Genomic DNA, 12,446 nt, shown 5'->3' with positions numbered 1-12,446 from the left:
GCCAGGAGCGAATTGCTCCATAAGTTTTCTTAGTGCAGCTCAACCCTGGCATTCACTTACTCATTCAACAAATATTTGTTGAGCATCTAAGCATTAGACTAACAGCAACAGAAAAAAATTAGGTCCCTACTCTTGTGGCGGTTATATTCCAGATAGAGGCAGAGAATTAATTCATTTAATTTTTCAACAGCTATCTTATTAAGAGAAATATAACTTTCGGATTGCAACCAAATGAAGAGAAAAACGAATCCAGGTAACTTTTTAATGGAGTACTTTGACCGAATACCATTTATCTAAAGACAGAATAACTCAAAGAAATCTTGTATCTTACTTGGTAGATTTTTTGGTAGTATAATGGGACAATTATTTTGAAATTGAGCAAGTGAATAAACACATTGATGTAGTTGGCAGTCTAGGTTCTTACTGTGGGAATATTTGGAATGGGGAGAGAACCTTAGGACTGAAATTGTAGGTATGATTTTAAGAATGATTTAGGATAGATAACATTAGCTATTTTCTAGCTCTAATCTGTGAAAGGGCCAAGGACCAATAGAGTCTGTCCAGTAGAGTGAGCACAGCTAGTGCCTAAATATTGATTTCAAAGCAACAGTCCTCAATAAAAGGAACCAGGGCTCCTTGGGAGAAATGGCCAATTCCCAGGCTAGAGCAGAGAAAGTACAAGATGAGACTGGAATAATTTGTACCAGAAAGTAAGTGAAGAAAGATGGGAACTTAAACACAAGAACCAGGTTGAAATCAGGGACAAAGGATAATGACACTGAGAGAGCTATGAGGGAGCCTTCTCACGTGCTAGAAATGTTCTATTCACCTGATTACACAGGTGTGTTCACGTAAAAACATTCACCTAGTGCTCGCTTTGGCAGCACATATACTAAAATTGGAACAATACAGAGATTAGCATGGCCCCTGCACAAGGATGACACACAAATTCGTGAAGCGTTATATTTTTAATAACAAAATTATGTAAAGCAATTATCCTTCAGTAAAAAAAATTAAAAAGAAGAAAAAAACATTCACCGATTGGCACAATAAGATCTGTGTACTGTAAGTAAATCATGCCATTATACCTCAACAAAACTATTTAAAAAGGTTAATGGTAGTAATGGGTATAATAAAGTGAATTTATTTTTTTTTTTTAAATTTGCCAGCACGTCAGAAAGAACCTTTATTCTGATTTGAATAGCCTCTGTGCACTCATGCTTTCTTGCCAGATGCCTTTGGAGCAGGTGCTTTCTGGGATGGAGCTAAAAATATGGAACACTTCACAAATTTGCGTGTCATCCTTGTGCAGGGGCCATGCTAATCTTCTCTGTATCGTTCCAATTTTAGTATATGTGCTGCCGAAGCGAGCACTAAAGTGAATTTAAAAACAAATCTGAGGCCATACTGACAGTAAAAACTATAAATAAATAAATGAAGGAGAAAAAACCCTTTATAATAGAATGCCAACTAATAAATGTAGAAAGAATGACAAAGTTAAACATCAACATTTTGTAAGCCTTGTAATAACTGACTTGGGCAAAACAGGCATTAAAGTTATTGGGGAAAATTTGGTGAGGTATTTAAACAGATAACTTTTTAACTACAAAGAAAAAAATTATCTTTACCTTGCAGAAATCTGACACTACCTTAGAACCAAGTTGTCAGTGTTACATCTGCCATAAAAGGGCAAACTGACACATGTCTCTTGATGTGATGTATTCAGGGAATACAACTTATGTGTCAGCCAAAAATGCAGAAGTCTGAATTCGATCACAAGAACCCAAATTAAGAGACATTCTACACACTGGCCCCACCTCAAAAATGTCATGAAAAACAAAGAAAAAAAGGATGAGAACCTACTAAAAATTGAATGCTGAAGAGCTGACAAACTAAATGCAATCCTTGTTCCCGCACTGAACTCTAAAGTAGAAATTGCTATAAAGTATGTTACTGGGACATCTGGCAAGTTTGAATATAGACTATTAGAAGATAATATTGTACTGATGTTAAACTTCTCTGAATTAAATCTAATTGCACTATAGTTATGTGAGAAAATATGTTCTTAGGAGATACAGATCACAAGGTATTTCCCTCAAATAGTTCAGCAATAACAATTATGAGTATTTAGAAAGAGGCTTCCCAGGTGGCTCATGGGTAAAGAATCTGCCGGCAGTGCAAGAGATGCATTCAATCTCTGGGTCAGGAAGATCCCTTGGAGGAGGAAATGGCAACCCACTCCAGTATTCTTGCAAGGGAAATCCGCATGGACAGAAGAGCCTGTGTCCATGAGGTCATGAGGTTGGACACGACTTAGTGACTGAACAAGAAATTCAGAAAGATACAAAAGTGGTTGAGTTGTTAAAAAATATACATCTAGGTTAAGGCTACACAAGAGTTCATTGTACTATTCTTTTATTGTTCTATAGACTTGAATTTTTTTCAAAATAAAGAGATTAAAAAGTAGCAAGATCTCATGTAATAAGTTTGGGGGGGATGGCATACTTCAGTAAACGGAAGCTGCTGATTAATCAAACACTAGATTTAAATTTTTTTGTGTGAAAAATCTCCTTAAAATGAGTTCTCCTGATGCCCAGGCAGTGCCTCACATGAATTAAATCAGAATCTCAGGACTGGCGGGGGGCAGTGGAGGGGGGGGGGGGAAGCAGGTGGTAAAGCTCAGGAATAAGTTATTTATTTATTTATTTATTTTTTTTATTAGTTGGAGGCTAATTACTTCACAATAAGTTATTTTCTAAGGCTGTCCAGATTACATTTTGAAGTCAAGGTTCAAAACCACTGCTTCTACCATATAGCTTCTACCCATTGTTACAGTCCTAATCTCTGGACAATGGAGTTCCTTCACTCTTCTTTCCTGAAACACTTTGGAACACTGAAAAACACAATCATGTGCCCCTCTTTCCCCCTTAATCTTCAATGTACAACATCAATAATTCCTTTAGGTACTCTGCTGGTCTCTATTGGTGAAATAAATTCCATTCCCAGGGTATATGTACTTCAAAAGACATATAAGACTGTCTATAGCAGCATGATTCATAATATCCTAAAATGGGAAATGTTCTGAAAGTTCACTAACAGAAAATGTGTTAATTGTAATATAGTCATATAATGGAACGTGTGTGTTAGTTGCTCAGTCATGTCCAACTCTATGCGATCCCATAGACTGTAGCCCCCACCAGGCTCCTCTCTGTCCATGGAATTCTCCAGAACACTGGAGTGGGTTGCCATTCCCTTTTCCAGGGGATCTTCCTGACAGAGGGATTGAACCTGGGTCTCCTGCATTGCAGAAGGACTCTTTACCACTGAGCTACCAGGGAGTCATATGATGGAATACTATAGAGTAATAAAAACTACAGTTATACCCAATATTGATGAATCTCAGAAGCAGTGTTAAGTAAAATAAGCAAGACATAAAAAGAATACATTTGATTTCATTTATGTCATATTCAAATGCAGGCAAAAGCAAATGACATTGTTAGAAGTCAGAATACCCCTGGATAACAAATACAAAGTTACCTGTGGAAAGAAAGGAAGGCAGAGTGATGGGAGGGGTAGAAAGGAGGCTTTGGAGTGCTGACAAAGTTTAATTTCTTGACTGAATAGTGGTTTTTTCAGATGCTTTGTGTTAACTTATGAAGTTGTATATTTGTTTTCGATCTTTTCCTTTATGTACCTCACAATTTTAAAAATGTTTAAAATATTATCATGAGACCCAAGATAAAGGATATGGAAATTCATTATAATCATACAGGTCTCCACATACTGGGTGGTGGTTGCTGTTACCCAATCCTTTCACTCCTCTCTCAGCTCTGGAACTAAACTGTCTAGGTTGAATTCCAATTATGCCACTTACTAGCTGTGTGACCTTGGAAAATCCGTGCCTTTTTCCTCAACTGTAAAATAAGAACAACAGTACCTACCACTGAGTGATTTTGAGGTGTGAAGAAGAAACATAAAATGCTTAGAACACAGCCTGGAATATAGTCAGCACTTGATAAACAGCAGCTGCTGCTACGACTCTTGCTTTCTGGCCTCACCGTCTATTGATAGGTAAGAGAGAAGTGTGGGGCTTTCCAAGAAGGGAGACTTCTAGAAGAAGGAAAAAGTCAGGGGAGGAGGGAGGATCCTTTCCTCCTCTTGAAACTCCTAGGTAAGGGGAGGTGCAGGCTTCCGCCATGATTACATGTTCAGTCTGGCTCTCACCAAGGGCTCAGGGAAAAGCAGGGGAATAACAATTAGACAGGAACATTTCACCACTAAAAAGATTTTTATTACAAAACAAATACTAATAAAATCAGGCCTGGTCTTCAACCTCCCCTCCTAGAGGCCCCTAGGATGGAGTAGATTGGGGGGAATAGGGGTTGGTGAGCACTGAAAGAATAGAGCAGGCTGACCTCCCCTCATCAGTCTCAGCTGCTGCCTTTTAGAAAAGGCTAAAGAGCTCTTCCAAAGCCCTTTGAGAGAGGCACCATCCTTCCAGCCAGGACGTAACCATTGTTGGCACCAGACCCTCACAATACTGCATTGGAGGATCCAGGATGTCTCGGCTGACTCTCAGCAAAGGCCACCCAGGGTCACTCAGCCTGCGCGATGGCGTAGGAGACAGCCATAGAAGCAGGGGGCCCAGAACGAGGACAGTGAGCCAGACGGCAAAGCTGGCCAGGATGAACCTCCGGGCCCGGGCCCCCCAGTGCACTGCCTCCTCCAACCGGCCTGCCTTATGCCGCTCTTCCGCCTGTGGGGGCAGGTTTTTGGTTAGGTTCTCCCCCCAGAATGCCCATTGCCCCACTCCAATCCTACATCCTCGTTATGGCTCAGAATCTCACACCCATACACTCCACCTCCCTTTCCAGTTTCTCTCCCTCATGTCTCAGCTGCAAAGTAAGGTACCCAACTTTGCTCTGCCTGCTTTTCAGGATGGCTGTTGTTAGCTCAGATCACATACGGGAAAGTACTTTTTAATCATTTTATTCCTCATCCTTTTCTACTCATCTCAGTTTCATTCAGAACTTGGAATTCTTGGCAAGAAACAGTGAGCAATCTTACGAGTATTTCACTCATGTCCAATCAAACACTCCATTCTCATTAGCCCAAAGGCTAATCTCATCTTTTTCATTAAGGATTCTTTTTATGATTTTGCCCTAACGAAACCCACAAATTATTTTGATGATAAGAAAATAATTTGATAAAAATACACATAGGATAGAGGAAATCCCAGTATGACGTTTAAGTTAGCCTGTGTGGCCTTTCAAAAAGTACATATGCAGTTTCTGTCAGATGTTTTGGAATGGTGAGGCTCATTCTAAAATTTCACAGCTTCTTCTGAATACCTACAGATTATTCCAATTACTGCTCAGCGGCCCTGAGTCTTGCCCCTTCCAATTCATCCTCTTTATAGGCCTTGAGAGTGGATCTTACTGCAACACAAATCTGATCATATCATTTTCCTTTGCAAAAATCCTTGAGAGGCTCCGTAGTACTTCCTAGATAAAACTAAAACTGCCAAACACAGCACTGGAGGCTCCTGGGAATCTGGATCCTCTGGCTTCGTCTCTTACTATTCCTTACTGGTTCAGTCATACTGAAGTAACAGTCCAGGTTGCCTTTGTATAGGATGCCCTTTTATCCTTATTCACTCATCCTTTAACATTTACTTTCTTTTCACACCTGTAGGATGCCTTTCTATCACCTATTCTCTCTTATACACGTACAAGCAGTCACATACATGTATCCTCCTACTGCCCAGAATACCCTGCGCTTCCTCTATCATAATACAGATGAGCTGCATTCTGTTAATAATTACCCATTTTCACAGCCATCTCTTTTGCTAGACTGTGGGCCCTCTGATGGCAGGAACCATGTCTTATTCTTATTTCTGGCACCAGGCCCACAGCCAAGCTCTGGCAGGTACTTATTAACTCATCAGGTCTGAGTTAACTCATCAGTGTAGACAGATCAGGTATACAGAACCACTGCCTTTCTACATCCACACCCCTGCTCCCATAGGAATTGCATTCCTCACCTTGATTGCAAACACAAGGGCCACTATTCCCAGGCAAGAGCAGCCACATATAATGCTAGTAGCTGCTAAGCAGCGGAGGCGGAGCCAGCAGCAGCGATTGGGGGATGGAGAACAAGCAGCTTCCGTGTTGCACACCAGGCTCTCTGCTGCATTCTCCTCGTCCTCCATCACCTGTGGGCGATACAGTCAAGATACTTGTAAGCCCAACAACTGCACTCTCAGCCTGCCTTGCTCAGACTCTCCCCCTCTCCCTGATCATGCTCTGGCCTAGCCAAACTCTCAGGAATGCTGCCTTACTGGGGAATTCCCCTAGTGACTCACAGACCAAGACAGGAAATGTGTGTCTGGAATCTCTTCCTCAGCCTAAGGTTCCCAGCCTTCAAAGGCAAAGTGGTGGGAACACAGCATTATCTGTATTACTTACTGTTTTGACAAGTGGGGAAAAGCAAAATGACAGGGACATACTGAGAGGCAGTAGAGAAACACAGTATCTCAAAAGACTGCTAGTATCTCAGTCTACCCCAGTCAGTGATTTTAAGCTGTATTTCAAAGGGCCCTGAAGTTCCTTAGAGGCTGCCCTCAAATATTAAGGAGGGATCAGAGAATGGCACCCTAAAGCCTGTACTCCACCTCAAGGAAATCAGTCATTTCACATGAAAACACTATCCTGAGGCTGGGGAAAGGAGAGGAAAAGCATCACTTAAGCTCTTTTTATAGCTAAGGAAACTCAACACCAGAAAGACCTCACCTCCCCAAATCAGAGCCTCCCTTGCTATGCAGACTCCCTTCCACCTCCTCTTCCCATTTTAACCCAGGTTACACAACACAATCAGTTAAACACTGAGTCCAAATGACCTCATAACCCAAACAGAAACCTGCATAATGATGCCCTACTTAATCATTTCTCATCTCCCTATTTCCCAAGCTCAGAGCTCTGGCATCAAACCACCTTTCTACCTTCACTCCCAATCATTCCCCACACCCTAGACAGAATGAAACCATTTGCAGTTCTCTGAACACAAGTAACAAAGGATAGGAAGGATGAATGAGAAAGAGGGAAGACAAGCAAGGAGCCAAGAATGCCATGTACCACAAAGCTGCAGAATGGATGTGAGGGAAGAACTCAGACTTGGTACACACAGTCATCAGAACACAAGGAGAGGGTCCAGTGAATTAAGATCAGAGAAAATGAAACAATGAACCGGGATTCTTACCTGGTGATAGGCCTTGAGGAACTGTTTGAGTTTCGGCTCCTGCTTCAGGTTTGATTTGGCTTGGGTGGAGATGGAGCTGACTCAGGGCTCCAAGCCAAGCCCAGGGGTGGGGTTCAGTGGCCAGCCACCATCTGAAGATCCCCAGAAGCTGGAAGGGGGTGTGGCTGATTCAAACCAGTCTGGCTAGATGGAGGAAAAGCAAGGGAAGGCAAAGGATGGAGTAACTGGAGGTAGGATGCCTGCCTTCTGAAGAGGGAGTGAAAGCACCTGAGCAAGAGGGATTAAAGCAGGGAAAAGTCTGAGGCATCAGATAGCCCCAAGGGAAATCCAGGAACCAAGGGAACAGAAGGAAGAGAAGTACGAATCTGAATGACTTAAAATTGAAACCTTAGGGAAAGGTACCCTACCAGATCAGATTTGCCTTTCTTCCCTCTTCTTGGGTGGCGACTTCTGCCTCAAAGACACACAATTCTGGGTTAGAGATCAAGTACTAGGGTCTTAGCAAGAGAGGAGAAAAACGATACCCAAGTTCCCACCCAGCCCTCCACCAGACCAGAAAATCAGAAGCCTCCTTACGCGGATGCTCATACAGAAACTAAGTTTATTATTTTTTTCTTCTTAAAAAAAAAAAAAAAGAAAAAAACTCATTGTAGAGAAGCCCCTCCCCCTTTCCCTAAGGGTGGGGGGGACCGTGAAAGATAGCTGGGGACATCAAGTACAAAGGGGTGGGGACAGAGACTATCTTGCCACCCTTAACACTGCCCAGCCATGTGGGGTGGAAGGGAAGGGGATGTGTGAAGAGCCCCGTTTCCATGACAACCAGATGCCTACCCCCTACTTTGGTGGAAAGAAGGGAGAAGGCCCCTATGTCTCCCTGGAGGATTTCCCCCTCAAAAGACTTCAAGTAGTGGTTAACAGAGTCAGGCCTGGTCATGGAGAGAGAGGGGCTGTGGCAGAAAGCCTAGGTGAAGAGGACAGGCCACTCACGTCTTGGCCTTGCGGCCTCTGTGACTAATAGTAGGGCCAGCCAAGTGGGGAGGGGCGCTGCTGCGCAAGATACGCTGGTCCCCTTGGGTGGTGGCCCCACCAAGCCGGCGGGGGCCAGGCCGGCGCCGTGAGGTCCCATCCCCTTCCTCCTCCTCACCTGAGGCTTCGGCCTCAGACTCCTCTACTGAACCCTCAGGCCCCAGGGGACTTGGGGGCTGTAGGCGGGTCCGCTTTGCCAGCCCAGGACCACTGCTGACTGGGGCCCCTGCCCGTTTGCGAGGCACCTTCTCAGTCTCTAGAGGAGGAACTAGAGACCCTGGACGCAGCCGAGTCGAGCGCAGTTTTGGAGCTAATGAGACCACGGGAGATGTCAATTCTAACCCGCCTGGCCCACTATCCGCTAAATCCAGGTCATCCTGAATTACAGCCACCACCATGGACCCTTCACTCTTTCGTCCCCGCATTCCCTCTGCTTCAAGACGTAAGCGGGCCAGGCGGGTGAGGGGGCGGCTTCCATCCTCATCAGATGAACTACCCTCACTCTCCCCTTGGCCCTGGGGTTGCCGCTGCTTCCCCAATCCACAGCTCTCGAGGACAGAAGAGCTGTCGCGGTCCAAGACAGGGAGCTGGCTGGGCCGAGGTGATGGTGGATTCTTGGGAGGTCGGCCTCGCTTCCGCTTGGGTGGGGACGTTGAAATGGAGAGAGTGGTGACAGTGCTGGCGACAGTAGCAGTGGGACAGGAGAGGAGTGATGGGAGTGGTGGCAGGGGTGGTGGTAGCGGGAGTGGCTGTGTCCGACTCTCTAAGTTGCCATCCCCTGGAGAGGAAGTGGTCCCAGGAAGGGGCAGATCTCGGGCCTTAGGGGGCCGCCCACGCCTTCTTTTCTCCACAGGTGATAGGACGATGGGCTCGGGTCTGTGAACTGGCTGGGGTCCGAGAGGCTGGGGCCCAGGAATAAGCTGGGGTGAAAGGACAGGCTCCGCAACAATAAGGGTCTCAGCCCCAGGGACTGGGTCAGCCCCATTGGTTTTTCCCTTAGAGGTGGATGAAGGTGCCTCATCCACCCCACGCCCAGCATCCGCTGGAGACCTGTTCTTCTTGGGGGGCCTCCCCCTCCGACGTTTCACAGCAGGAGGGGTGATGGCAAGCAGTGCCCCTTCTCCATTTTCTGAGCTGCCCCCACCAGTTACCCCCAGCTCAATGCGACGGCGAGCTATGAAGGGCTGCTGGGTTGGAGCGGGCAGTGTGGATGGGGGAGCAACTTCACAGGGACCGCTGGTGGGAGGTGAGGATTCTGGCCCCGACATGCTGCGGGCTGACGGGCTTCCCGGGCTGGTACCAGTCTCAGAGACCCCAGGCACAAGGGTGCTGGCAGTACCCCGCTGCTGCCGCCGTCGCCTCACCAGTTCCTTTTCCTCTACCACAGTCACCAGCCGTCCTGGCAGCTTGCGAAGCACTTTGGGACCTGGAGGCTGCCCTGGCCGACCAGCCCCTTGACCCCTAATTTCTACATCTGCACTGGTGCGACGCCGAGGGGGCCGGGCTGGCGAAGAACCCTCAGGTGTGGAGGTGGCAGAGGATGAGGTTGACGGGGCTGTGGCCTCAGCTGAAACAAGTTCCTGTGGTTTCTCTGGAGTAGAGGTTGGGGTCTGGGCCTCCACCAGCTCTTCCGAGTTCTTATCAGTCTCCAGTGGCTCTGGAAGTAGCTCATCAGATGCTGCTGAGGGTGGGAGCTCCAGCCTATCGTTCTCACTCAGACACGTGGGCATTTCCTCACCATCAGGCAGCACTGAGAGGATGGTCGCCTCGGCAGGCTCGGGCACCTCCTGCTCTTGACCGTTGGGGACGCTGCCAGCCGCCAGGGTTGGGCTAGGTGCAGAAGAGGTGAGAGAAAGGTTCTTCTCTGACACAGGCAGGATCTCAACAGCAACTGGCAACAGATCCTTAGGGGGCACAAGAGTAACTGGGGAAGTCTCGGAACTGGCCATATCAGCCAGCTCCAGGGACTCAGTAGATGCCATTGCTTGTGCACACAGCTCTGCCTCAGGCCCCAGGCCCAAGGGGAGGTTGGTGACTGGCGGCGAAATGGGCACAGAAGGTAGGCCAAGCAGAAGAGGAGAGGAAGGAGTTAAGAGAGAAGTTTGGGCTGGAGGTGGGGTTTGAGCTGGTGGAGGAGTACAGGCAGGAGGAGGGGTACAGGCAGAAGAACAAGAGGGAGGAATCTGTGCAGAAGGGAGAGGCGGAGAAGGCAAGATATGGACAGGAAGCATGGTTACTGGGTTTGGGGCTGAAATGGGGATTGGGGCAGAGATTGGGACAGGGATTGGGGCAGGAATTGCAGCAGGAGCTGAAGCTGGAGGGGGTCGAGGCCTAGGTGCTGGCCGGGGAACTCGTTCCCTGGCAGGGCTGCAGCGAGGGGGTGTGGAGGTGCTGCGGGTATGATGGGTGGATGGGACAGGAGTGTGGTTTGCCCCTTGAGTTTCAGCCCGGGCTCCACGAAGACGCTCACTGACGCGAGTCCCTGGCCTTTCAGGGGCCTTGGCCTTCTTACTGCGCCGGTGGCTGCCTCCACCAGTCCCACAGGAAACCTCATCCCCAGCCCCTGGCCCCTCCTCCTCCTCTTGGGGTAGGCGGAACACCTCCTCCTTGGCTTGGTCCAGGTCCTTGCGGGCAGCTTCCACTTGCTCCTATCAAAAACAGAGCCCGAGGACTGGTCAGAGTGAGGCAAGTAGCACGTAGAGTAGGTGGAAAGCAGTCACTTTTCACTTCTATCCCCACCCTCAAGAAATACTCACTTCTGCCTGCTTGAGCTCCTCTCGGCTCACCTCCTCCAGGGAGGCTTCCAGGAATTTCATGGCATAGCGCTCAATGGGGGTCAGCTGTGGGAAAGAGCAGTGGTGATGAAAACAGCAACCTGGTGCCCAGGGCCCATCACTCATGATTATTTTCACCAAAGACAGACAGTCACAGAGTCCAGAGGAAGGGGCTATGGAGGGTGAGGCTGAGAACTAGTGGATCCAACACTAACCTGTTCTACAAGGGCAGCAATTTCCTGCTCAGCCCGGGACATTTCCTCATCTTCAGCCCCAGGCCGACCAGCCTCCTCTCCCTCACCAGCAGGAAACCCATCATTCTCATTGAATTCTGCAAGCTCAGCAACCTGCTCCGCCTTGGCCTGGGTGGCCGCACGAATATCCTCTTCATCCTCTGCTCGACACAATGCCTACAAGGGTGTGGGAAAGAAACACCATGAGAAAGTTCTTTCTTTACATCCTGTGATTTGATTCTGGCAAATGTTTGAGGCCAGATTTACACCAAAGCAGATTTACACCATAACTCAACTCTCTTCTGGGTCCCCCAAATTACCAAAGCAACACAGTGGTCCATGTAGGATACAACAGATTCAACCAGGAGTCCCATCAGGGACAAAATAACTGTTTTTGTGACCTCTAGTTCTACTTACTTTCCATTCAAGTCAGCCTCATATCTTTTTAAAGCAGATTTTTGAATACAAAATAATCGATAATTCTTTTTTACACTGAGATGCCTCAGGACAACAGACTAATATCTGATCATTCCCCTGAGATGAATATCCAGAGAGATCACACCAAAGTCACTCAGGGAAGTAGCCTAGAAGCATAAGAGGAATGCACGTGGTAGGGAAAATTTTCTCCATGATAATCCACACCAGTAGTTTCTAAGCATCTGTCTACTTCCAAAAAACTACAAATGCCCAGACCTCACCCTTAAAAATCATGATTTAAGTAGAAAGACTGTGAAACAGGGCCCAGGAATCAATCTTTTTCAAAGACTTCCAAATGATTCTAGTACGCATTACTGTTTGAAAAAAGAGTTTTACACCATATACAAAGCAATTCTTAATCCGCTATGCCATTTAACCCTCAGTTACTTCCTTCTAATTTAGCATTTCAGAAAAGTGGGAATTGAGGCTCAGAGGATTAAATGGATGCAGCTTAACAGACACTATCAAGAAGCACTGTTGGAATTCAAACCTAGAACCGTGGTTCTATCTATGAAATCAGATGAACCAATAAGCAATCTACTCACAAGTATCAAAGGTGAACTGTAATCTGGGAAGCAGCAGAAACAGTTCTTTCTCCTTGGACAAACTCAAGAGATTGAAAGATGACACACACTATAACCATTAGCTCTACTCTAGGGACTGTCCACTCTTTTTTTGC

General features: G+C 46.7%; 2 protein-coding genes and 2 non-coding genes across 6 annotated transcripts in view; 1 reads left to right on the top strand and 3 right to left on the bottom strand.

Annotated features, from left to right (window-relative positions):
- The first annotated feature begins 868 nt into the window (after nt 1-868).
- On the top strand, nt 869-972 carry LOC122433705. Its single transcript, XR_006267187.1, has one exon. It is a non-coding gene; the product is annotated as a U6 spliceosomal RNA (small nuclear RNA).
- A 295-nt stretch (nt 973-1,267) lies between these two features.
- Nucleotides 1,268-1,374, bottom strand: LOC122433678. The gene has a single exon (XR_006267161.1). It is a non-coding gene; the product is annotated as a U6 spliceosomal RNA (small nuclear RNA).
- Nucleotides 1,375-4,269: 2,895 nt separating this feature from the next.
- TMEM265 (transmembrane protein 265) lies at nt 4,270-7,394 on the bottom strand. The gene is given in 4 exon segments (XM_043455586.1): nt 4,270-4,624; nt 4,627-4,756; nt 6,044-6,214; nt 7,258-7,394. Coding segments are annotated over 3 exon segments (327 nt in total). The 5' UTR covers nt 6,212-6,214; nt 7,258-7,394; the 3' UTR covers nt 4,270-4,595.
- Nucleotides 7,395-7,838: 444 nt separating this feature from the next.
- LOC122433069 (Snf2 related CREBBP activator protein) overlaps nt 7,839-12,446 on the bottom strand; it is a 30,727-nt gene continuing 26,119 nt past the window's right edge. For all 3 annotated transcript variants that reach the window (XM_043455572.1, XM_043455574.1, XM_043455573.1), the window contains 3 exons: nt 11,273-11,467; nt 11,040-11,123; nt 7,839-10,931 (listed from right to left, as the gene is read on the bottom strand). In XM_043455572.1, the coding sequence (XP_043311507.1) occupies nt 8,241-10,931; nt 11,040-11,123; nt 11,273-11,467 (2,970 nt within the window). In that variant the 3' untranslated portion in view covers nt 7,839-8,240. The remainder of the gene's footprint in view (nt 10,932-11,039; nt 11,124-11,272; nt 11,468-12,446) is intronic.

The sequence above is a fragment of the Cervus canadensis genome, chromosome 32 (assembly GCF_019320065.1).
Source record: "Cervus canadensis isolate Bull #8, Minnesota chromosome 32, ASM1932006v1, whole genome shotgun sequence".
Lineage (NCBI taxonomy): Eukaryota > Metazoa > Chordata > Mammalia > Artiodactyla > Cervidae > Cervus > Cervus canadensis.
The sequence above is the reverse complement of the archived record's forward strand: the minus strand, read 5'-3'. Positions and strand labels throughout refer to the sequence as shown.